The following is a 26,741-nucleotide window of genomic DNA, read 5'->3' as shown; positions in this document are numbered from 1 at the left end:
AAAATAAATAAAACCTTTAAAAAATTTGATGTGAAGGCCTAAAAATTAGTCAATTATAAAAACCAGATCAGTAGTATAGATTAGTAAATTATCATTTTAGGAATGAATTTTTAAGTAGAGGTTTTTCTTTCAATTTTATTATCTATGAACATTTTCATAAAAACTGAAAATTTTCTGTTTTTATGTTTGGTTAGCCAGCATATGGTATGTTATTAGTTTTTGTTGTAGTGTTCATTAATTCATCAGTTGCATATAACACCCAGTGCTCATCACCCCATGTGCCCTCCTTAATGTCCCTCACCCAGTTATCCCATCTCTCCACCCCCTTTCTTTCTGTACGCCTCAGTTTGTTTCCAAGAGTCTCTCATGTTTTGTCTCCCTTTCTGATTTCTTTTAATGAAACCTACATATAGTTTTCACTTATGACCCATTATAATTTACAACTAATATTTAATTGCTGTAAAATAAATTACTATTCTCAAGTAGGTCCATCTAGATCATCCATTTTCTTTTTACCACTCTCACTTCTTTTAAAGCTACTTTCTTTTCAAGCCACCTCCCAGACTTTTTGGTTTGATTGATCAAAACTGTTCTTTAATATTCAGGCAAGTCTTCCCTGAAATTACTTGTCCATTTTTTTTTTAAAGAAGGAAATGGGAGAGGGACATTCAAGAACATTTTTTTTGCTATGTATTCTGTTATCTCAGGGCAATTCATGCATGAAGTGAGGAACAAAAGTATTTTCAATTTCATCAAGCTGTTTTTTAAGTCATAGGAAAGTAAATATTCACCAGAAAGTTTCCTTCAAGGATCCAATAAAGTTGGAGAATTGCTTTACTGCCTCTACCTTACGAAGTTGCCTATCTGCATTGAGAAAGGGCTAATTTAATAGTACTCTGTCCTTTGTTCTTTTTGTTGTGACCCTAATTAATTGCATTTAAGTATTATTATGTAATTCTTATTGCATCATTTCTTACAAATCATTCTTGATAATTCATTTCAAATTTGCCAAATCATCAAAATGACACAGATGGAATAGTGTAGGAACTTTAATCTATGCATAGTCCCTCCCTGTGCCGTTTGATTTTCTAATCAGTAGAATTTGACTGAGACTGGGAACAGCATTTTGAAAATTTGCTCTACAATCTGATGATTATTTAGGTTTGAGAACTCTGGACTTGACTCTTATCTGAGCATGAATTGTTTAAGGCAGTCCCCTTTGCTAAGGTGCTGTATGTCTCAGATTCATTCCTAATGTGGACCATTAATTTTTTTCATCTCCATCCGCTCTTCATTAGAGCTGAGTGATCTCTTTATTTCAGAGATGAAGCTCATTTTCAACTCCTGAACAATTAAACCAAGAATGAGAAAAGAGAGGGCACCAGGGTGGCTGGAGCCCTGTATGGGGCTCCCTGCTCATTGGGGAGTCTGCTCCTCTCTCTCCCTCTACCCCTCCCCCCACTTGTGTGGGCACTCTCTCTCTCTACCGTCAAATAAATAGAATCTTAAAAACAAACTAACAAACAAACAAACAAAGGGGAAAACACTAATTCTCTTTCAAGTCTACATTTCCCTGGAGTAGAATGACTGCTTTCTAGGATGCCACAGCAAACTGGTGATGGCATGGAAAGTGCATTGCTCTTTTCCCCTATACGCTACACTTCTCTTCTGCCTAGACCAAAGTCTAGATGGAACAGACATTCCCCGTGAGACCAGTTTGGAAGACACTACAAAGTTCTGCCTGGCTGTGATAAATATTGTATGTAACTTAATCTTTAGCAATATCTAACTTGTGGCAAGTGCAAGAGTGCTACAAGTGAGTGCCTACCACCTGATGCCTGGTTGCTCCTTTCTCACTTAATACAACCCCAACACAATGGGTTTCACGTCTAGATGATGGTAAGGTGCCACTGGGGAGAGGAGTTAGAGGTAAGAGGATGTTGGAAAACAGTTTATGTCTCTTTCAGTCAGCTTAATATCTCACAAGAGCATTCAGTGACAGATGACCCTGGTGTCTAACAAAGAATCGAGTACAATGCAACTCTCTGCCAGTGTTTATCTGTTCCCCGTGCTTACATCCACACACATGAGTCTTCTTTCTGTACTCCCAGCATATTGCTCGGGAATTGCACAGCATATTTGGCAAGCAAAAGGAAAAGCAGCTGTTCACTGCCTCTTGTTCCTGCTGTTCAAGGTGCACATCCCAGCCAAATGAATCCTATCAGAGCCAAAGACCCTGGCAGTAATTCCTTGCTACAAATGTAGTCTTGTCTATCTTAGCTACATGGAGAACAACAAATCTGAAAGCCTGGTAATAACCTGAGGACAAAATAGCACGCAGCACAGCTACTCAGCTAGATCTGAGGAATTTTTCAGTGTGGTGTGGACGAGTGAGGTGACAAGAAGCCCTAAACACACTCTGTCTTGCACTTCACCTTCTTCAGAACCATGGTGATCATCTGGAGTATTTGTGATAAATAAATATTACTAATCATCATGCATATGGAGAGGATGAAAAAGGATCATCCCAGGAGAGAAATCTTCCATTTTCTTAGATACTACTTCTAGTCAGCAGCCTGACTAAAATTGAACTCTACTGATGATTGACTGTACAGGTCAACAGAGTCTAGAGCATTTTATTTCAAGAGAACCTGAACATTAACCTAAGACCATTATGGGCCTCCATTACAGTAAAAGGAATCCTTCATAGATGTCTAATGTACATCAGGAAAGAACCATTTCAGGTTATTGGGACCACATTTGAGACTACCTGACTGAAGACCAAAATCTGTTTTATAGGCAGTCCTTCTGGCCATCCTTAACTGGTCTGTAAAGGGTAGAATGACAGATGTGCTTCTCACACATCATCTCAAGTCCAGGAAGCCAGAAACCCCATGTCTACTCAGTATCCTGAGGGTCTGAATTCCCAAGTGGAGAAATTGACTAGCACCAAAAGGTCTTCCACTCTGAGACCTCTGTCACATTGATGTGTTGGCAGGAGATTACTGCCCTTATCTAAGGAGCACCAAATGGCATGTCATTCAATGACAAGTTGACACAGCTACCAGTCTATCTACAGTTGGTCTCACTGGATTCTACCTCTCTAGAGGCCTTTACTTGTGTGATGACCTGAATATCTCAGCTTGGAAGCATCAGCTATGTTTTTTTGTTTTTGTTTTTGTTTTTGTTTTTGTTTTAATTGTGGAACCTTGCCTTTTCTCTGCCTATACTTGAATTGTGGAAAAGTCACTGCGTCTTTGATTTTCTGGGATAATAGAAGCAATTGTCAGAAATCAACTGAGTTTCTCACTAGCTACATTCTAACTTGTGTTTCTGACCTCTACTTATTGCTTCATTCTACAATTTGATCTTACCCCAAGATTTGGATTTTTACTCTTACCTAGACTCTGTGTGTTACTTATATGTGTGTGGTCTCAATCCTAACCCAATTTATCCCTAGACTCCAGTTCTGTCTCACTCTTCTGTATCAAGCACAATAGTCCATGAGGCTTTAATTATTTATAATATTAATAAATTATTAATTGCCTAAATTTATAGTTTCATATTATGAGCACATGTGTGAACAGAGAGCGCCTTGCCATTACACCAGAGAAGTTTTACTGACTAGGCAGTCTCTGAAGTTACCTTGAGAATACTGGGAGAAGATGAACTCTGTAGATGCCTTTCAGATTTACCGCATTATACTTCCAGCACTTCCTTTCCAAAGCTGAAATAATGCATTGGTTTGCTACGGTCAGAGCGGAAGACCAGTTTCATTTGTCTACCCATGAAGATGAATCGATGCAGCAAAAATCCAGAAATGTCTAAGATATATTACTGTACAGCTCACTGACCATTCTGTCAATGCTTTACTTGAAAATGATGGCTATCTGATGTCAAGTTCCATTGATAAAGTGATTCCCAAACGTTGCTTTTGAATGTGCTTCCTTCAGAGGTCACAGAAAAACTTCAATGATCTGCAGAGATCTGAAACAGATGAAGTTCCAACTAAACATGACCCCAGTGGATTTAACATTTATAGTCTTTTCCTGTAAAGGAAATCATAGACCGCTCCATGCACGTGGTTTTTGGATTTTTCTGTCCTGTGGTTTTAAACCAAGTAACCTTAACAAAAACAAATCCAGATAACCAACATTCCTTTATATTTAAAGAATATACAAACACTTGTGTAATTATTGTAATTATTTGTAGTCTATCATGTATGCTAGCAAACATGCCACAAAAGCTAATTTTGCCAGAATTCCCCACAAGAATTATATCTAGAGTGGCTTAAATCAACACAGTTTTTGATTTGGGGCTGTTTTTTTTTTTTCTTTTTTTGGTATTTCTTGTCCAAGAACACTGAACTCTACTGATGGTTGACCATGCAGGTCAATTCTTTCTTTAGGAAAAAAGTAGGACTGATTTGAAAAGAAACAAAATAGGCAACAAAGTGAAGCTTTTGATGGCTGCTGAGGCAGTGAGTTCCTGTAAGTTGTCCTTCCTGCTATAAATTATCTTCTCCCCCTTCTGCTTTATTTTTTAAATCTCCATTTTCCTCCTTTTATTTTTAAAATCTCCATGATTCCTTTTGAAAAGCATTTCCTCAGTCTGCTGAAAGCATACCTAGCCATCTAGAAATGTTATATGCAACTCTGTAAGGATCTATTATTTTCCTTTCACCATACTAAATCATGAAATTTTTTTTTCCTCATCAACCCTAAATAAGTCTGAGTCTGTAGTGAGGTCCAAGGCGTTCCTCAAATTTAACTTTCCTTAAGAATGTTCTCCTGTCAGTTCTAAACAACTAAAAGTTGAGAGAAAGTGTTTTTGAGACAAATGGAACATTCCTTGTGCTCCTTAAATAATTCCTGACATTTTCCTGCCTTGCCATATCTCCTTAAGGACCTTCAAATTATCCTTCAGAAAGTTTAACAGGCAATTCACTGAAATTATACATCAGTTGGGAAAGTGTTTCATTTGATAGCAACAATAGTCCATACTTAGAACCTTGCTAGATAGATATAAAATGTGCAATCTGCTGGCTGTTGTATAAGCCAATGGCATTGCTGCATCTTTATAAGCCTTCTAATCATGCCATGCTACCATAATTCTCAGTGTTTCAAAGATAGTCCCTAGATCCTTCATGATCTATCTCTTCACATCTACCAGAAACTATTTCCTACCTTTCCCTGGGCCACATTGCAACTGTTCCTCATATCTGTATTTTCTTCTCTGCCTCTACCTCAGTTTATCAAGCTCTGAATTCATTGACCATGACAGTAGTTTGCTGTATAGTTTGAACCAAGTAGGACAGAAACATGAAATATTTTGCTTCAAACTGATGGTTGTTTCCTCTTTCTTACTGGCATCCTGAATAGATCCCATTGTTTCCCAGGCTCTGTGAAATTAAAAAGTTAAAGGCAGCTTAAAATTTTAATCTCCTGGGCACCTGGGTGGCTCAGTATGTTAAGCTTCTGCCTTCAGCTCAGGTCATGATCTCAGGGTCCTGGGATCAAGCCCTGCATTGGGCTCTCTGTTCAGCAGGGAGGCTGCTCCCCACCATCTCTACCTGCCTCTCTGCCTACTTGTGATCTCTCTCTCTGTCAAATAAATAAAATCTTAGAGAGGGCACGGATTGCATGGAGCACTGGGTGTGGTGCAAAAATAAGGAATACTGTTATGCTGAAAATAAATTAAAACAAAACAAAACAAACAAACAAAAATTTCAATCTCCTATTCAGCCTACTATTCTACTGTCAAACTTAAACGATGGTGTAAGTGACCTGCAATAAAAGGGGAGAATGACCAGTTTCCTCTATACCACTATCACTTTTCCTTACCGCTTCTGGGTCCCATTGTTTACCATTGGCCTAAGATGTAGGAATGAAGGAAACTCGCACATGTCTCCTATTAACTAGCTTCTTCAGGGTGTTCGTGTATTTTATATAACAAGGAAACAAGCATTGACTTTTTGGAGGGTGTAAGTATAGGCTCTTTAAGTGGTCTTTTAAAAGCTCTTCTGTCTTCCAAATTCTCTAACAAGGGAAACATGCCCAGTGACAATATCTTCAGGCCTCTTCATCATGGAGTACTCTTGCTCCTAGCAGAGTTTGTGCTAGACAACTCAGACATGGCTGCCTTTTTCAGTGTCTGCTTGACCTATGGAAATGCTACACCAAGCTTTAGGAACTACAGGCTACTCTCTTTCTTTGCTCTGCCATCGTTTCCAATTTCTTTTATTATACTTTGGTAGGCATATAAAGCAAATAGAGCATTCAACTGCATAAGCAGAGTCCAAGTTTGTAATTAGATGCCACCCCTATCTACTTAGAACTCCCAGACTCTACAAGTGATAGTGTTGGAACTTCCTTCCCTTGCGTGGGGCAGAAAGATTGAAGTACCACTTTTCATTCCTCACTGATAAGTAAATGGAAGATGCCATCACACTGGCCATGGATTCAGCCTGATTGTGATTCTTTTCAAACTCTTCATGGAGTTTTAGAGTAAGCAAGCTTGGTGGAGTAATGAAGGAAGAGCCAGATTTCCCACCATCGGTGAAGTTTTTAGAAAAGGCTTATTATTTCCATCTCTTAGAATGAGAGGAACTTAGGAGTCAGTGTTTTCAGTTCAAGACTAAGAATAGCTTATGAGTCACATAAGAGTTAGGAGGAAACAGCTAATCAAAATGGGTGAAAGGACAAGGGAGATACAGGCTTTCAGTTGTGCCATAAATACGTCATGGGAACAGAAGGTACAGCATAGGAAATATAGCCAATGGTATTATAGTAGCGTTGTGTGGTAGCAGATGGTAGCTACACTTGGGGGGAAAATAGCATAACATAAGTACAGACTTGTTGAATCACTTTGTTGTACCCCTGAAACTAAAGTAACATAGTGTGTCAACTGTACTTCAATAAAAAAATGCTCTCAAATAATTCACCAAAATAATTGAGTCAAAATGAGTATTTTTGTTTAGTATTTGAACAAATTATAACCTCTCGATAGTTGACAAAGGTAAGCCAAAAGGAAGTAGTTGCATTAATTTACTGGCCCACTGAAATTGAGACTCTAGAAAAATAGAACTTTTTGGTGAAGGGCAGTCTGTGTGCACAGTGAGGTGGGGCTGTTAAATAATGCAGATTAGCAGGTTCTCTTTGGTCTCCATGTTAATTTCTCAAGAGCCACAAGAGTAGGATTTGGTTTTAGCACATGTCTTACAGGACTCCCACCCTTCACACACTGCCCGTGAGAACAGTGCTTACCTTGTTATTGTTCTATTTTGTGCAAGGTAGTGGTATTCAAAGTGGGGCCAATTCATGCTCTCCCCCAAGCAGAAACTGCAAAAATTTGTAACTACTTTATTTGCATCCAAATTTGAGAAATAGTTTTCTTGAGTTCATCTTCTACTACTAAAATCACTCAAAGAAATGAAGCCTAATTGAACAATGGTTACCCTATTTCATTGCTTAGGGAAAAGAAGCTAAGACAATGATGAAAGTCAAACTATTTTACATGTCTGGTATCAATGACAAATATTTATAAACAATAAATAAATAATTATTTTACTACAAGGTGATCATAAGCCATATCCCCCTTTTTAAATGAACTGACATTTCCTTTGTCCTAGAAATTTTAATGAACACAATTTAGAGACTCCCTAGATAATTCCTTGTCACAGAGCCTGAATATTTTTGTTTGTGTCTGTGTTTGTTACCATAAATTGCAGGAGACTGGGAAAGAATCTGCAATTACTGAGAAAATCCATAGTCCAGACTTCTGAAAAGCCAAGTGTCTCTTAAAATCTCAGCCCACTAAAAAGAAGTCCCTTTTTTTTTTTAATGCTCGGGCTAATGAAAGGGCAATTTTACAATGTTAAGCCTGGATCTTTTATGCAATTTACAAAGCAAAACCGAGAGCTCCCTTGGCCTGGCACATAGTAAGCAACCAAGGAATATTTATAACATAGTTGGATTAAAAAAAAGTTTGTAAAGATACTAAGACATTAAAGTGCATCTTTTGCACATTCATGCTTTACATTCTGCAAGACTCATATCACTCTTAGAGCCCTTCACAAGGGACTCTACAGCAAAGGGCATCCTGATGAGATCCTCCTCCACAATTAGATCCAGGAATCAGAAGTCTTTCCCCAGGTTTTTCCAGAAAGCAAAAGCAAATAAAGTAAAACAATCACACACACACTTCCAAAAGAAGAAACAAGGGGTGCCTGGGTGGCTCAGTGGGTTAAGCCTGTGCCTTTGGCTCAGGTCATGATCTCAGGGTCCTGGGATAGAGCCTGGCATCAGGCTATCTGCTCGGCAGGGAGCCTTCTTAATCCTCTGTCTCTCTGCCTGCCTCTCTGCCTACTTGTGATCTCTGTCAAGTAAATAAATAAATAAAATCTTTTAAAAAATAAGACTAAAAGAAGAAACAAAATGATGACAAAATCTCTCCCATTCTCAGCCCTACATCCCCCAGATACCTGAAGAAAATTATTTTTGTGGCTTCAAACTAACTCATGCTGTATAGGGAATAAAACTCCTCAGGTTTTTCTATTTTAGCATATACAGATACACATACACACATATATATGAATTCTATCAATATAGACTATACTATATATGTATAGTTCAATTCTGCAAAATATTTTGTGCTTAATAAGTATTTGCTGTTGGCTAAGAAGGTTAACTATAAGGGAAATGTATATTTCTAATAATTGTCTCAGAGGGTCCTATTTTAACAATGAAATCACCCACATTCCTGACTCACTTGCAATCATGATCTTACCTAGTATTAAATGAAGTAAAAATGATTGTATTTTATAGAGCCTTTAATAAGTATAGCAAGGACATATAACTCTCTTAATGAATGATAATTTGTAAAAAGTTATTGGGATAACACGTGTAATGTTCTTTTTTTTTCTATTTTTAAGCCTCATTAATATTTAAATACATTTATTTTGGTTTAAATTCCCACTTGTTATTTCACATGAGAAATTTATTATTTTTTTAAAGATTTTATTTATTTATTTGACAGAGAGATCACAAGTAGACAAAGAGGCAGGCAGAGAGAGAGAGGGAAGCAGGCTCCCTGCTGAGCAGAGAGCCCGATGCGGGACTCGATCCCAGGACCCTGAGATCATGACACGAGCCAAAGACAGTGGCTTAACCCACTGAGCCACCCAGGTGCCCTCACATGAGAAACTTATTTACCAGAATGAAAAATTCATTCTTCCAGTTTCTTAGCCATATGTTCTCTGGGTTAAGTGTTTGTAATATTGGGCACAAAGGTTATTATTTTTTAAAAAAATAGAAATGTGAAAAACAAGTAATTTACTGTAGAGACAACTATCCATTGCTAACAAAAATCATTCAGTTTCTGATTTTATACTCTAGAGTACTTTGAGGAACTAATAATAAATTTCCATATATGTTGATTAATTTAACTTTGTTTTCTTTGAATTTTTCTGAAAACCATAATAAAATTTTTTTCATTATGCTTTTTCCTTTGTAGCCATTATTAGGATTTCCTTTTTTACTTTTGTATTTTTGTTATTGGTGGCCAACCTCTCAATATTGTTGTAACTCTCCTCATATTTGCTTTTTTTGTCTAGTTCTATGATTCATCTTACTGATAAAAGAGTTAGCTGAATACATGGTATAGCATTTTAAAATAAGAGTTAAACTGTAATCTGGACCAGCAATGAAAATCCGAGTCTGAGTTAGGACTGCCTACCAACTCTGTTCAGTGAGATAGCACAGGTCAAGTGGACAGAGGGTCCTACAAAACCCACAGGCCTGGCCCCCCATCAGGATTTGCCTAACAAGATGTTTAGAAATAGAAGACAGCTTATATCATGATTAGTTCAAAGAGTTTTGCAAGCTAAGATTGACATCAGGTCTTTTCACTCCCTGAGATTAAAAAAAAAAAAAATCCATGTATTGGTCTTTCTTATTGACTGCCAGGCCAAGCAAAAAACCAGCCTACCTGAGGTCAACTCTGACATCAACTCTTAGGTCATTTCATTTCTTTGAATCCATAGAGTCTCGTGAATAGAAAAGTTTAGATTTCTAAGTATAATTTTGAGACTAAATATGTGGTTTTACATTATGCCGTATTATTTCCTATTCAATTATATTAAAATTCTACAGGTGCACACAGGAAGAGTAGGCTGTTTTTGCTTTTAGACAGATAAAGGATCAGATTTAAACAATGCCTGAGTAGGCAGTTACTACATATTGTGATTGGAAGGTTTCTCCAGCCACCTGTCACAATGGTGAAATTTTATCATTAGGGATCCATTTTTCTGGAGAAAGTCTGGCTAGGCTACAGACATTCTCTTGTACAATACAGACAATTCTGATTATAGTCATAAGCACTGTTAACAGAATTATGATATGATGTAACTTCTCATTGAAGTTTTGACTGAAGAAAGGGGAAACCATATATGAATTAGATTACAGGCCAAGGTCTTGGTCACTGATTTGAATCGAGTATTTTACTAGAAGTAGACTAAAGTTTCCTGTAAGTAATGTTCCATCCTATTCTGATACTTTTATTTTTTTAGTTTTTTCCCTATTCTGATACTTTTAATTCCAAGCAGACATACACAACACACCAAAATAAAACAAAAACACTGAAATTAAAAAAAAAGAGAAAAGCCCAAATAGGGAAGACTTTACTCCAAAGGATGTATCTGAGTGATGATGGCCTTTTTCCCAGTTTCTTTTCTGAATCCAATTTTCTGACTTCTTGAGTGCTACTCTGTTTTCCTCACTAAAAAGCTTTGTTACATCATTCATTCAGTCATGAAGAAAAGTATTGGTCTCTTTTTCTAGGATCTGGTATTGAGCAATGAACAACACATCCATAGTCTCTAATGTCATTGGCACTTAAAGTCTGAAATAGAGGAAAAAATATAATGGGAAATTGCAATATGGTGTGATACGTAGTGAGCCAGAAATACAAAGTACAAGAGAGAACATAGGGTGTCAGGAACAGCCACCTGGTGAGGGAGATATCGACATTTCTAAGGTAAGAGCTAAAGGATAAATGTAAACTAGCCAATTAAAGGAAGTTGGGGTAGAATTGCTCGAGGAATGTTTAAGGCCAAGTATCAAGAGGGACATAGTGTATACTGGGGAATGAAAAATAAAATTTCTCAGTAGCTTGAGCAAGGACTATGTGTAGCAGGGACTATGAAGGAATTTTAAAGTCATATAAAAGAGAATTTCATCTATCCTCAGGAAAATAAATACTCACTACAGGAATTTAAGCAGGTAGCCATCATTTCATTTTAGAAAGAACACACTATAGCTCTGTTGCAGATGGGTAATGATAGGGTAGGATACCAGCCAAGAACCTGTACTGTATTTGAGGCAAGGGCTGGCAATTGCCCCAAGTAATGACAGTAGATGGGGGGAGAAGAGGACAGAATCAAGAAATATTAGGAGGTAGAAGAAAGGATTGGGAATTGATTGCCTGGTTTAACACAAAATGATGAAGGACATGATAGAGGAAGAAGAAATATCCAGAATCATGCCTAATAAAGGCAGTGAATAATTGCCAGTCACTGAAATAGGGGGAGGTGGGAAACAACAAAAAACAGAGCAGGAGCAAAAGAAAGTTGGGGAAATGGAAAGTAGATGAGAAGGGGACCCCAAATGTGTCCATATTTGGTCATGCTATTGTTTTGGTTGCTGTGGATGTCCAAATAGAATTGTCAAGTAGGGCAATATATATGCACTTATGGAGATCGAGGCAGAAATCTGGACCAGAGGCACAAAGTTGTGCGTTGTGAGGGAAAAAGAGCTAACTGAACTTGGAGGTGTGGGTGGAATGAAAAGAAAGAAAAACCTAAGGCAAAATCCAGAGGAAGATTTACAATCCAGGTAGAAATACTAAGAATGCCCTCCCACTCATTTTGTAGTGCAAGACTTGCATCTCTTTTAGCTTTAGTCATAGTTGAGTAATGCTGTGTTCCAACTTGGCTTCATTAAAGAATAATGGCATTTCTAATACATTTTAAGCTAAAGAGCCCACTATATATTCTTTTTTAAATTTTTTAAAATATTTTTTATTGAAAGAGAGTCGTCATACAGCGTTATGTCAGCTTCAGGTGTAGAGCCTACAGATGTGACAACTGTGGATACGACCCTCACAAGCAGGGTCATTTTTGAAATGCTGCTCATGGTCTTTGCAAAGGATAGTTCTCTCATACCAGATAATCATGTCTACATATCATATAATAAAGAAAAATACTTGCTGTGATGCATAACTTACGGAATTCTCAGTAAGTCGCTTGTCCCAGTCCTTGCTTGTAGAACTATTCTTCTAAAGGTGAACAGATCCTTGAAGGGAAACTGTGCAGTCTGCTCAGCATGCTATTTATATTTGGAAAGTGTTACATTACCCTAATCATACCTATAGTAACAATCAAGATAATTGCAGCTATATTAGGATTACTTATTATTTGTTCCACTTCAGCAGTAACACAGATCCAATTGTGCCAGTTATTTCCACATTCCAAATTGTGGGAGAAAATGGGGAAAAAAGCCCATGCAAAGCGGGAAGAAATCGTATTTAGAATAAATCCATAACCAGATGGTTATCTGAAAATTTCTTTTTGAAAGGAGCTGATTCTGAACAGATTGTGCATGTGTCTCACTGGTAGAAGTGGATTATCCATCTTGAATTGGATTGTGATGACGATGACCCTATTCTAAGTAAACCAAATCTCTTGAACTATATAATGAGATCAGGAGGAACATTCGGCCTGAGAACGACAGATTGCAACGACTGAGATGATTTCACTACGTTTTGTTTTGTTTTGTTTTGTTTTTTCCCAGCCCCTTTCCTTGATATACATAATTCTGTAGCTTTTGTCCTGCAGGGTTTCCAGATCCTGTAGTTCTGTGTGCTAATTCTTATTTCTTATTCTTATTTTTGTTTTTTTAAGCAGAGCTGAATGAGCGGCAGGAAGCTACGAAATCTATCTTACAAAAAGGTGATTGTGGCAGTGTAGAATCTTCCTTTACTTTGCAGCAGGATTGCAGAAAAACTATGGCGAGTAAACATTGAATCGCTTCCTTCTTCCTTCTTTTCTTTAGGCCGTGAGGAGGCAAAAGTTGCTAGAGCAGAGTATCCAGTCAGCCCAGGAGATTGAAAAATCCTTGCACTTAATTCAGGAGTCCCTCTCCTCCATTGACAAGCAGTTGGCCGCTTATATTGCTGACAAAGTGGACGCAGCTCAGATGCCTCAAGAAGCCCAGGCAAGTAGACTGAGAATGAGATACCATTACTTGCTGTGTTATTGGAACAGGACATTGCTGAATTTCTAAGTTAAAATTTATTGAACTAGTTGTACAGAGGATTATCTGATTAACTAATTTTACTGTTTGGAAGTAAGAGGGAAAAAGAGCTCTAGGTTAGTACTCTAAGATTTATATCTCAAAGTATGTAATGGAGGAATTTGAAATAGACACTTACAAGGCAGGGAAATTGCATTTGGAAGTCTGCTGTTAATCAGTATTTTCAAACTATACTTAAGCTAGAGGGAAACCTTAAGAAGGTAAATTGTGAAGAAAGAATTTGTAGGGTGCCATTAAAAAGGCAGGCTCAAGGATTTTATTATCAGCTTATATTTGTTATTTTGGAATTTTAAGTCTTATGATCCCTATATTGTTCTACATGTCATGTGTGGTAAGTAGTTGATAGCAAACTGAGATGTAAATTTGCATTTATTACAAATAGTCATACCACATGTACTCACATGTACTCACGCTGTGTTCAATCCAAATTAAGAAATGTGCTAAACCAGTTTTTCAAGAATGAGAGTTAAAATACTAATGAAAATAAATCTAAGTTGATTTTATACTGAATAAATTGAGGCTATATCTAAATTACCTCTCACTTTGGGAAGTATTTTTTTTTTTTTAATTTTTTATTTTTTATAAACATATATTTTTATCCCCAGGGGTACAGGTCTGTGAATCACCAGGTTTACACACTTCACAGCACTCACCAAATCACATACCCTCCCCAATGTCCATAATCCCACCCCCTTCTCCCAAACCCCCTCCCCCCGGCAACCCTCAGTTTGTTGTGAGATTAAGAGTCACTTATGGTTTGTCTCCCTCCCAATCCCATCTTGTTTCATTTATTCTTCTACCCACTTAAGCCTCCATGTTGCATCACCACTTCCTCATATCAGGGAGATCATATGATAGTTGTCTTTCTCTGCTTGACTTATTTCGCTAAGCATGATACGCTCTAGTTCCATCCATGTTGTTGCAAATGGCAAGATTTCATTTCTTTTGATGGCTGCATAGTATTCCATTGTGTATATATACCACATCTTCTTGATCCATTCATCTGTTGATGGACATCTAGGTTCTTTCCATAGTTTGGCTATTGTGGACATTGCTGCTATAAACATTCGGGTGCATGTGTCCCTTTGGATCACTACATTTGTATCTTTAGGGTAAATACCCAATAGTGCAATTGCTGGGTCATAGGGCAGTTCTATTTTCAACATTTTGAGGAACCTCCATGCTGTTTTCCAGAGTGGCTGCACCAGCTTGCATTCCCACCAACAGTGTAGGAGGGTTCCCCTTTCTCCGCATCCTCGCCAGCATCTGTCATTTCCTGACTTGTTGATTTTAGCCATTCTGACTGGTGTGAGGTGATATCTCATTGTGGTTTTGATTTGTATTTCCCTGATGCCGAGTGATATGGAGCACTTTTTCATGTGTCTGTTGGCCATCTGGATGTCTTCTTTGCAGAAATGTCTGTTCATGTCTTCTGCCCATTTCTTGATTGGATTATTTGTTCTTTGGGTGTTGAGTTTGCTAAGTTCTTTATAGATTCTGGACACTAGTCCTTTATCTGATATGTCGTTTGCAAATATCTTCTCCCATTCTGTCAGTTGTCTTTTTGATTTTGTTAACTGTTTCCTTTGCTGTGCAAAAGCTTTTGATCTTGATGAAATCCCAATAGTTCATTTTTTGCCCTTGCTTCCCTTGCCTTTTGCGTTGTTCCTAGGAAGATGTTGCTGCGGCAGAGGTCGAAGAGGTTGCTGCCCGTGTTCTCCTCAAGGATTTTGATGGATTCCTTTCGTACATTGAGGTCCTTCATCCATTTTGAGTCTATTTTTGTGTGTGGTGTAAGGAAATGGTCCAATTTCATTTTTCTCTGCATGTGGCTGTCCAATTTTCCCAGCACCATTTATTGAAAAGGCTGTCTTTTTTTCCATTGGACATTCTTTCCTGCTTTGTCGAAGATTAGTTGACCATAGATTTGAGGGTCTATTTCTGGGCTCTCTATTCTGTTCCATTGATCTATGTGTCTGTTTTTTGTGCCAGTACCATGCTGTCTTGATGATGACAGCTTTGTAATAGAGCCTGAAGTCCGGAATTGTGATGCCACCAACGTTGGCTTTCTTTTTCAATATCCCTTTGGCTATTCGAGGTCTTTTCTGGTTCCATATAAATTTTAGAATTATTTGTTCCATTTCTTTGAAAAAGATGGATGGTACTTTGATAGGAATTGCATTAAATGTGTAGATTGCTTTAGGTAGCATAGACATTTTCACAATATTTATTCTTCCAATCCAGGAGCATGGAACATTTTTCCATTTCTTTGTGTCATCCTCAATTTCTTTCATGAGTACTTTATAGTTTTTCTGAGTATAGATTCTGTGTCTCTTTGGTTAGGTTTATTCCTAGGTATCTTATGGTTTTGGATGCAATTGTAAATGGGATTGACTCCTTAATATCTCTTTCTTCTGTCTTGCTGTTGGTGTAGAGAAATGCAACTGATTTCTGTGCATTGATTTTATATCCTGACACTTTACTGAATTCCTGTATAAGTTCTAGCAGTTTTGGAGTGCAGTCTTTTGGGTTTTCCACATATAGTATCATATCATCTGCGAAGAGTGATAATTTGACTTCTTCTTTGCCGATTTGGATGCCTTTAATTTCCATTTGTTGTCTGATTGCTGAGGCTAGGACCTCTAGTACGATGTTGAATAGCAGTGGTGATAATGGACATCCCTGCCGTGTTCCTGACCTTAGCGGAAAAGCTTTCAGTTTTTCTCCATTGAGAATGATATTTGCGGTGGGTTTTTCATAGATGGCTTTGATGATATTGAGGTATGTGCCCTCTATCCCTACACTTTGAAGAGTTTTGATCAGGAAGGGATGTTGTACTTTGTCAAATGCTTTTTCAGCATCTATTGAGAGTATCATATGGTTCTTGTTCTTACTTTTATTGATGTGTTGTATCACATTGACTGATTTGCGGATGTTGAACCAACCTTGCAGCCCTGGAATAAATCCCACTTGGTCGTGGTGAATAATCTTTTTAATGTACTGTTGAATCCTATTGGCTAGTATTTTGTTGAGTATTTTCGCATCTGTGTTCATCAAGGATATCGGTCTATAGCTCTCTTTTTTGGTGGGATCCTTGTCTGGTTTTGGGATCAAGGTGATGCTGGCCTCATAAAATGAGTTTGGAAGTTTTCCTTCCATTTCTATTTTTTGGAACAGTTTCAGGAGAATAGGAATTAGTTCTTCTTTAAATGTTTGGTAGAATTCCCCCGGGAAGCCGTCTGGCCCTGGGCTTTTGTTTGTTTGGAGATTTTTAATGACTGTTTCAATCTCCTTACTGGTTATGGGTCTGTTCAGGCTTTCTATTTCTTCCTGGTTCAGTTGTGGTAGTTTATATGTTTCTAGGAATGCATCCATTTCTTCCAGATTGTCAATTTATTGCCGTAGAGTTGCTCATAGTATGTTCTTATAATAGTTTGTATTTCTTTGGTGTTAGTTGTGATCTCTCCTCTTTCATTCATGATTTTATTTATTTGGGTCCTTTCTCTTTTCTTTTTGATAAGTCGGGCCAGGGGTTTATCAATTTTATTAATTCTTTCAAAGAACCAGCTCCTAGTTTCGTTGATTTGTTCTATTGTTTTTTTGGTTTCTATTTCATTGATTTCTGCTCTGATCTTTACGATTTCTCTTCTCCTGCTGGGCTTAGGGTTTCTTTCTTGTTCTTTCTCCAGCTCCTTTAGGTGTAGGGTTAGGTTGTGTACCTGAGACCTTTCTTGTTTCTTGAGAAAGGCTTGTACCGCTATATATTTTCCTCTCAGGACTGCCTTTGTTGTGTCCCACAGATTTTGAACCGTTGTGTTTTCATTATCATTTGTTTCCATGATTTTTTTCAATTCTTCTTTAATTTCCCGGTTGACCCATTCATTCTTTAGAAGGATACTGTTTAGTCTCCATGTATTTGGGTTCTTTCCAAACTTCCTTTTGTGGTTGAGTTCTAGCTTTAGAGCATTGTGGGTCTGAAAATATGCAGGGAATGATCCCAATCTTTTGATACCGGTTTGAGTCCTGATTTAGGACCGAGGATGTGATCTATTCTGGAGAATGTTCCATGTGCACTAGAGAAGAATGTGTATTCTGTTGCTTTGGGATGAAATATTCTGAATATATCTGTGATGTCCATCTGGTCCAGTGTGTCATTTAAGGCCTTTATATCCTTGCTGATCTTTTGCTTGGATGACCTGTCCATTTCAGTGAGGGGAGTGTTAAAGTCCCCTACTATCATTGTATTATTGTTGATGTGTTTCTTTGATTTTGTTATTAATTGGTTTATATAGTTGGCTGCTCCCACATTGGGGGCATAGATATTTAAAATTGTTTAAATCTTCTTGTTGGACAGACCCTTTGAGTATGATATAGTGTCCTTCCTCATCTCTTATTATAGTCTTTGGCTTAAAATCTAATTGATCTGATATAAGGATTGCCACTCCTGCTTTCTTCTGATGTCCATTAGCATGGTAAAATTCTTTTCCACCCACCCCCTCACTTTAAATCTGGAGGTGTCTTCGGGCTTAAAATGTGTTTCTTGGAGGCAACATATAGATGGGTTTTGTTTTTTTATCCATTCTGATACCCTGTGTCTTTTGACAGGGGCATTTAGCCCATTCACATTCAGGGTAACTATTGAGAGATATGAATTTAGTGCCATTGTATTGCCTGTAAGGTGACTGTTACTGTATATGGTCTCTGTTCCTTTCTGATCTACCACTTGTAGGCTCTCTCTTTGCTTAGAGGACCCCTTTCAAGATTTCCTGTAGAGCTGGTTTGGTATTTGCAAATTCTTTCAGTTGTTGTTTGTCCTGGAAGCTTTTAATCTCTCCTTCTATTTTCAATGATAGCCTAGCTGGATATAGTATTCTTGGCTGCATGTTTTTCTCGTTTAGTGCTCTGAAAATATCATGCCAGCTCTTTCTGGCCTGCCAGGTCTCTGTGGATAAGTCAGCTGCCAATCTAATATTTTTACCATTGTATGTTACAGACTTCTTTTCCCGGGCTGCTTTCAGGATTTTCTCTTTGTCATTGAGACTTGTAAATTTTACTATTAGGTGACGGGGTGTGGGCCTATTCTTATTGATTTTGAGGGGCATTCTCTGAACCTCCTGAATTTTGATGCTCGTTCCCTTTGCCATATTGGGGAAATTCTCCCCAATAATTCTCTCCAGTATACCTTCTGCTCCCCTCTCACTTTCTTCTTCTTCTGGAATCCCAATTATTCTAATGTTGTTTCGTCTTATGGTGTCACTTATCTCTCGAATTCTTTGGGAAGTATTTTTTATAATGCTATAGTTCTATTTAAAAAAACTTTAAATATATGTAAAGTATCATTGCTATTATTTGTTTCAGTATCTTTGGGATTTTCTGAAAGTAAGGTAATAAAACTACTTTTCAAATAATAGCTCCAAATTAGGTACCTGGTAACCATGAATAACTCAGAGCAGTATATTAGGATGTGAGGGGCATTAGAAGGTTATATACCCATCCCAAGGACCCTCTTATCACTAATTGATGGAGATGCCTGAATGTTTTTATTTTAAAATGAATTTTTGGATTAAGTGGTTGCAGTGCAATTATAGTGCACTGAATCATAGTTAAATTGGTGCCCAGAGCACCATTGGACACAGTAGCATGAGGTAGTTTACCATATTGTCAAAGTTTGACCAGGAAAGTCCCTGAGAACACGGAGCTAGGTACAGGTGGTTTTGATAGGCTTACAAAGTCCAGGGCACAGGGTTTCCTCACTGACCATTGCAATAGGGGATAAAGAAAGTGTAGTTCATGGGAATCCTGGTGATAGCATTGTCATGATAGTTTTTCAGTGGGACAAGTGTAAATCATAAATGGGAGATGATCGCAAATACTGTCGAGGATTTTAAGCTCCCTGGTATACGCACTTCTTCAAGCTTACATTAGTCCAGTGCTCAACCCTTAACTCTTTCTAAGACTGTCCCAATTTGAGTCACGCAGAAAACTTTATAGGCAGGCTTTATAAAAATGCATGACAGGAAGGGGAAATTATAATTGAGTTGAGAAGAGCTTCATGATTATAAACTAAAGGCAGAGTAGAATTGTTTCTTTTTTTAATTCAGTGACATAAACTTGGCAGAATGTTTGATTAAAGACTGCTCATAAGTTTCTGAATATAATTAAGGGAAACTTGGAACAGTATAAATATTAAATATCAAAATTGGACATTTGTACTATAAAATATATAGATTTTTAAGGCTCACAGAATAAATGCATGAGTAGCAATATGAAAATATGAGATAGGCAATAGTTACTATTGTCTTAGAAACAAACGGGAACTTTTAGGGAAAAAAGTAACTTGTTTAATTGAAAAGGTTGTGGACCGTGAGTGTTCTCTTTTGTTAAGATAGGAATACAGGATTCCATAAACAAGAATACAACATACTAGTTTTTAATACCATAATATAAAGTGTTTTGTTTGGTTTTGTCAAAAAGCTCCAGTAAAAATGTTTTTAATTACAACAGTTCAAAATGCTTGTAAATAACAGTACACAAGTCAATTAAGACATTTAAAATCTACTTGAAAAAAGAACTTTAGAGCACTAACAAGCTCAAATCCATTTTACGTGCATTTCTTGTTGCACCTGCATTTTCAAGATAATTCTTAACTTTGAATTCCCCAGCTGGTAATATATAATACTGGAAAATGCAGGTCACCCAAAAGCTATTGAAACATTCTTCCCCAAGATTTTATTTTTTAAGATGACAGTAAGTGAATTGTTTTCTGGAACAGAGTTATCAGGTACTCAGATTTGCTTCAAGGATTACATTTCCTGAAGCTCAATTTGAATCTCTCTCAAAAGAAACAAGTAGAGACTAAAGAGGTTGTTGGTGAAGTAAGAACATAAACCAAATTTGTCAGACAAAGAAGCCCTTAAGCGTGCCACCAAAATGACATTTTTAAAGTGTATATCATAGGGGATCACTTTCATGGTTTGTACTAAAACAAAACAACTTGCTTCTTTAAATTTCCATCAAGGTTCACTGTTAATTAAAAGATTAGATGGACTTAGCTTTACCTTTTCAGAAATAGAGTGTTTGTCTTAGTATATCACTGAGAAGCCAGACAAACAAAGCAAATGCCATTACCATATTTGGTCATCTTAAATAATGTGCTCAGATTTCCTGTCACACACTGGCCCCATAGATTTGTGGATATCTGACTCCACCGTGTGGTGCACTCAGAGTTTTGCTTCTAAATTTAAATCTGTTACTAGAGCTTTTTTTTTCTGCCTTTAAGACTGAGATTCTCAGGAATAACAAATTCTCAGTATTACAAACATATACACAATGTGTGTAGCTTTCCAACAGGTATGCTCTTATTATTTATAAAAGTAGACATAGATGAAGATTGTTCCTTGCTTTCCATTTGCCTTTTGTAAATAGGGCAGAAATGAGCTCCCCACTGCCTCAGCATGTTCACCGATTCGTTCTCTGTTATGATTACAGAACTGGGCCTTCTGATTCTAAATCAGATTAAACATATTTGCTATTTTATTTAGTAGTATGAGCTCGTAAGGAAATCTAAGATCGTACGACCACAACATCAACTGCCCAATGCCAGGCCATATAAAGCGAGATTTTTATTAAAATACAAAATTAAGATAACATCTTACTGATTCACCTAGAATAAAGCAGATGGGAGGAACTCTTCTAGATAGAGAAAATTACCTTCTAGGTGCAGAAATCAGAAACGTAAGAACTCTTTTAAAAATAGTATGATTAAAATATGAAAACCAATGAGTGTTTCTTTAAGAACAGTTTTATAGTATAAAATCAAATTATATAACTGCAGAACAACACATAGCATGAATATAGTTATCTACTTCTTAAGTGTCCTGCAGAACATACTGAAACACAGATTTAGTTTTAGCTCCTATGATCTGGAAGAAAAACCAAAGTTCCCAGGGTGTGCCCCACACCAATCATGTCAGAATCTCTGGGGGGAGGGGAGCGCTCAGTTGTCAGAATTATTGGAAATTCTCCCTGGTGTTCTCACATGTGGCAAAGTTTGAGAATGACTTTGGAGAGTTCATTCTTGGTCATAGCTGACCATGACAGTCTTTTTCTCACATCACATTTCTCACTGCTCACTCTTTGATATTCACACCCATGACATTGTCAAGATTTCATTGGGAGGGAGTTGGGATGATTTTCTCTTCTATTTTGATTGTCCCCTTACTCTTATGGGAAATGAATGGAGGTAGAAAACATCATTGAGAATTCGTGCAGAAATGAATTAATTCGGGCAAATAGAATTTTCAGCATGGCTGTTTAAAGATGAATTTGGCTTGGTTTTCTTATTTTCTTCTTCTTTATCCCCTAATTCCACATATCTTAATTTGCCATTCACCTTGGATGTGCCTCTCAGTCATTCTGGGAGCCAAGATAATCATATACAAATAACCACCTTAAGGTCTGCAATTCTTAAAATTGCAAAGATATTTCAGTCTGCAGCTTTTCTTTCCAATTATACCAATAATTTCATAATTTTGAAATCTCCAGTATGTAAGAAAAATCCAATGTGGCTACCTATTGAAATGTTCTATATCACAAAATGTTTATGATGCACAGTTTGTTATAGAGAATATTACGGTGTCACTAAAATTACCACAAGAAGCAGTGGGCTGTCTAGTGGTGATTGCAATAGCTCAACATTCTGTTTCTTTTGTCCTGAAGATTCCTGATCCCATCTTTTGCAACATCATTTCCCACATAGTAGATTTATGTGCATGAGTAGAGGGGAAAAAATTTGAAGCAAATTAGGAAACAAATTATCATCAAAGGAGAAGTCCTCATAATAATAGAAAAAGTGCTCCTATATTTTTCTCATTAATCTGGGACTTTCAGGTACCCCAGCTCCAGTATAGACTGAATTTCTTCTATCCATCTCTTTTCCAACCCATTGGCAGTGTCGCTAAAACTTAGTGTCAACAAATAGAAAAGAGGGACTTTTTTTTTTTTACTAAAGAAAGCTGTTAATTTAAGCTGACTGTATTAGCCACACATCAAAACAATTTGTAACTGAGGCCTTCCTGTCTTACTGAAGCTAAATCTTATAACTTAAATATATTTGACCATTTTTAAATGTAAGCATTCCAAACTACCAAAATGAGTGGCTTAAAAAATAAAAATCTAAATTCAGATTTTGGTCTATCAGATTAAGCTTATGATTTCATTACAGAATAAAAAAGACTTTTATAGTGTAAATAGGCACATTTGAGTGCTAAACGACTCAGAACAGTGAAACTTTACAGCCTACTTCACTGATTTATGTATTAAACAGTATAAGCCCTCATAGCAGAATTCATTCAGGATTTATGTGATAATGGAATAATTTAACCATAGAAAGAGAATATGAAGATCTATTACAGACATTTGGGTTCTAATGTTAAACCCCACATAGGTGTGGCATAAATAATTTCTTTTCTTTTTACTTAGCAATATAAATATGATGGTCAATCCAACACGATTGATTTTAAATCATTCTAACATTGCAATGCAACCTGTGCGTGTTACCATATAGAACTGATTACTCCTGAATTTATAATGACTGTTCTCATTTCAGTATGTTTAGTAGTGTGAGAAATAATTGCAAGCAAGTGCTACAGAAGATACAAAAGATTAGAAATGTACTACACCTCATTGACTATATTTCGAAAAATGGCACAGTATCATGTCCTCACAGGATGTATAATGAAAAAGAAATGGAAGTCTTTCTCATATTATAAATTCAAAACTGTACATCTTAATTCTGCAGTTCAGTTACAGCATCCAGTTGTGAAAAACTACACATTCCAAATACGAAAGGTGAAGCTAGCTGTGTCATGCTACAGTTGCAATGAAGACTCTTGAAGCACTGAATATTTTAAATCTTTTTTTTTTAAGATTTTATCTATTTATTTGACAGAAATCACAGGTAAGCAGAGAGGCAGGCAGAGAGAGAGGAGGAAGCAGGTTCCCCACTGAGCAGGGAGCCTGATGCGGGGCTTGATCCCAGGACCCTGAGATCATGACCTGAGCCGAAGGCAGAGGCTTTAACCCACTGAGCCACCCAGGCGCCCCAAAGCACTGAATATTTTGAGGCAACTTAGATTGGAACTATTATTTTCTGTTTTTTTTTCTTATATAAATAGATATTTATTTTCAGAATAGCTGACCATGAGGTTATAAATCTAAAATGCACACCCAGGTAACCCTTGGTATCACATACACTGTTGTAGTTTCCTTGAAGCATTTATGAATATCTGAAACTCCCTTGTTTATTTTTGAATTAGTTTTGTTGTTGTTGTTTTCCCTGTTGACCTCAATTACCTTCCCACCAAAGGTCAGTTTGTAAAAGATCAGGACTGCCTCGCAGATCTTCAATAAGTATTTGGTGAATTTATTCAATTCCACAAAGATTTACCACATTTAGTCACTAAATATGTGCCAGACAAATGAGTTAGGAGCTATTTTTTTTTTTAAAGTGGATGAGCCCCAGATGGATTTTGCCATCTTGCCTTAAGATAGCAGGAAAGAACCAGTCAAATATACCATAATCATCAAGAACCATTTTTAAAATGAGACTTAATGGCATCATGACAAAAAAATAGAATTGTGACAATATCTTGTCATAGTACTTTATGATACTGCTAAGTTTTGGAACTTCAGAATACTTTAGAAATACTTTGAGGAGTACACAATAAAATTTTTCATGTGAAAAAGAAGTGATTAGTAGAAAGTAAATATTCCAGCCTTTCCAGGTATTTCAGTCTTTTCAAGGTCTGTACCATGTCAATGATGACTACTTTCAAAGCATCTGCCTTGTTTTCTTTGATCATTACCATAATTTAATGAGGTAGGTAAGTCAAATACTTAAGCTTAAGAAAATATTTAAAGAGGGTAGATTATTGATTAAAGCTGGGGATGGGTGTAGGGAGTTACTGAAAATGGACACACAGGATCATTTGAGGGAGCTATAGAAATGTTCTATAAATCAAATCATGACTAGTGGTTGTGCAACTTTAAATTTACTAAAATTTCTTGAATTGTGCATTTATTGAATTATATGTTAGATAAACTATACCTTGATAAAGCTATTTTAAAAGAGACTATGTAATAAAGAATATCTCAGATAGTATATTAAAGAGCAATTTCAGGGGCAGTACCTGGGTGGCTCAGTCGGTTAAGTGTCAGCTTCGGCTCAGGTCATGATCCTGAAGTCTTGGGATTGAGCCTCCCTCAGGTTCCCTGCTCAGTGGGCAGTCTGTTTGTCCCTATGCCTCTTTGTCTGCCCCTCCCCTTGCTCATACTCTCTCTCACTTGTTCTGTCTCTCAAATAAATAAATAAAATAAAATAACAATAACAATAAAAATAAATAAATAAAAATCTTTGAAAAAATAAATTCAGATTACCATCAACTTTTTTAGTCCATTGTTTAAATACATAGTCAAGGGTGAAATGTGAGGTATTTTGTTAAATAATGTGGAATTAACTTAAATGGTGGCTATTTATTATTGACCATCCTGGGGTCCACTATAAGACCTTACATAGTAATATTATAATGTTTTATTTGTTCATAGTGAGATATATTTAATGAATTCTATTTCTAAAGTATTTTTCACTGAAGCTGGAACTTTACCTCAGATCTGTTTTCCCCACTTTGAGAATTAGCTCTTTATCAAGCAAAAAATTAACCTGTAGCCACTACACTTCCTCAAATTTCTATGCAGTATTCAAATTTTCTCCCAAAGTTCTGTCTCTGTACTTACCTAGTTTAAAAAGTAATGATAATTGCTTGAAAATGTAGATTTATAATAGACTGTTGTTATCATTACCATCATTATCCCACTATAATGATGAGTAGCATCATTTTTCAGATGAATTACAAGGAATAATAATTCCTCAGTATTCACATTTTTGGTTTTAAAAGGTTCTATCCCCAGATTTACTATTAGAGTAGTAGGAGGGGGACAGAAGAAAATGGTCATCAGCTAACTTCTTAAATTTGTTAACACAAAGCTCCACCAAAGTACTTGTAAATGAACTAAGTTAGAAGCTAAGTTTATTTTGGTGATACTAAAATGTTTGCCATTATGGCATAAACTTGCACATACACGTATATGTATATGTGTGTATACACACATGATTACATTTATGTATATATTTAACTTATTAAATATGTACGGGTTTCCAAAGTGCTTCACAGACCTGAAAATAGCCTCTAATTAATTTGTTATAATACAACAAGCTATTTGGCCTGTTGCATCCACCTGATAAAGCTTAATTTATAGGTAACTTGCTTTCTATCTTGTCTAACTTATAGGATCTTTTCACAACAGTAATAATAATAATAAAAAAAAACAGTGCGAATTTCTTCTTTCTTTTGTACTTATTGAAATATTCAAATGTATATTCTAAAACTCCTCAAAATTCTTTGCCCACTGTCATAATTAGTGCACGTTTTTTCATATCCCCAGTTGTTTTAAAAGTAGAAATAATCCAGGATCCTTTAGTATACTTCCTTCCTTTAATTTTGTGAATTCATATTATATGTGGCCATTTCCTTTTCTCGAATGTACAATTTCAGAATTGTGATTTGTTTTAAAATGAGTAATCTAATAATGTTATATTTCTTCATTAATTGTCTCAACATGACATCTTCTAATATTTTTTTCTTTCTGAAATGTTTTAGTTATTTTCTCTGGAATCATTTTCTTTATTTGACATCACAAAAGCTCCAACAATCATTTGATAGAAAATGTCCTTCATTCCATTAAACACTTTCAACAGCTACAGCTTCAATTTGCTTGCCATTTTGTCATTAATTAAATACATGAGAATGGTCTGATGAGGTAAATCATGGTGAAAAGGCCTGCTCTCTTCTCAGTTAATGGTTAAGTGCTACATTGGAAATGTCCTTAAAGTTTGACTAATTTTTAGCTGTGTAATTTGTCCTCTACCATCTTTCATGGAAAAATGGATATTTCTAGTTCCATTGTTGTTTCCTACTTTCTGTGTATAGTGCTAGTTATAAACATAAATGCAGTATTGTTATGTGTCTTTTCTTGGGAATGACATGATGTCATAATTTTCTTCATATAGTTTTAGGAAGAAAAAATAATCTAGTGATCCTGAGAACTCCTAATACAGTGTGCTTGGGTGTTCTAAATCAGTGGCCCTGATCTGCTCCTTCCTTTCCTTTCATTTTGTTTTTGTTGGAAATCACTGTTTTTCTATAAATCCAGGCTTATAACTCCACAAGATCAGTTCATTTGTTTCCTTCATATCCTGGTAGATGTATTATCTTGGATGAAAATAGAACTCAAATTTTACAGCTTTTATATCTT

The 26,741-nt window shown here is 36.5% G+C and overlaps 1 protein-coding gene across 3 annotated transcripts in view; it reads left to right on the top strand.

Moving 5' to 3' along the window:
• The window catches only part of DMD (dystrophin), a 2,119,021-nt gene that overhangs the window by 798,439 nt on the left and 1,293,841 nt on the right, over positions 1 to 26,741 (top strand). For all 3 annotated transcript variants that reach the window (XM_045089435.1, XM_045089434.1, XM_045089436.1), the window contains exon 30: positions 13,110 to 13,271. In XM_045089435.1, the coding sequence (XP_044945370.1) occupies positions 13,110 to 13,271 (162 nt within the window). The remainder of the gene's footprint in view (positions 1 to 13,109; positions 13,272 to 26,741) is intronic.

The sequence above is a fragment of the Mustela putorius genome, unplaced genomic scaffold (assembly GCF_011764305.1).
Source record: "Mustela putorius furo isolate JIRA1106 unplaced genomic scaffold, ASM1176430v1.1 tig00003836_pilon_pilon_pilon, whole genome shotgun sequence".
Classification (NCBI taxonomy): domain Eukaryota; kingdom Metazoa; phylum Chordata; class Mammalia; order Carnivora; family Mustelidae; genus Mustela; species Mustela putorius.
This window is presented reverse-complemented; position numbering and strand designations above follow the sequence as displayed.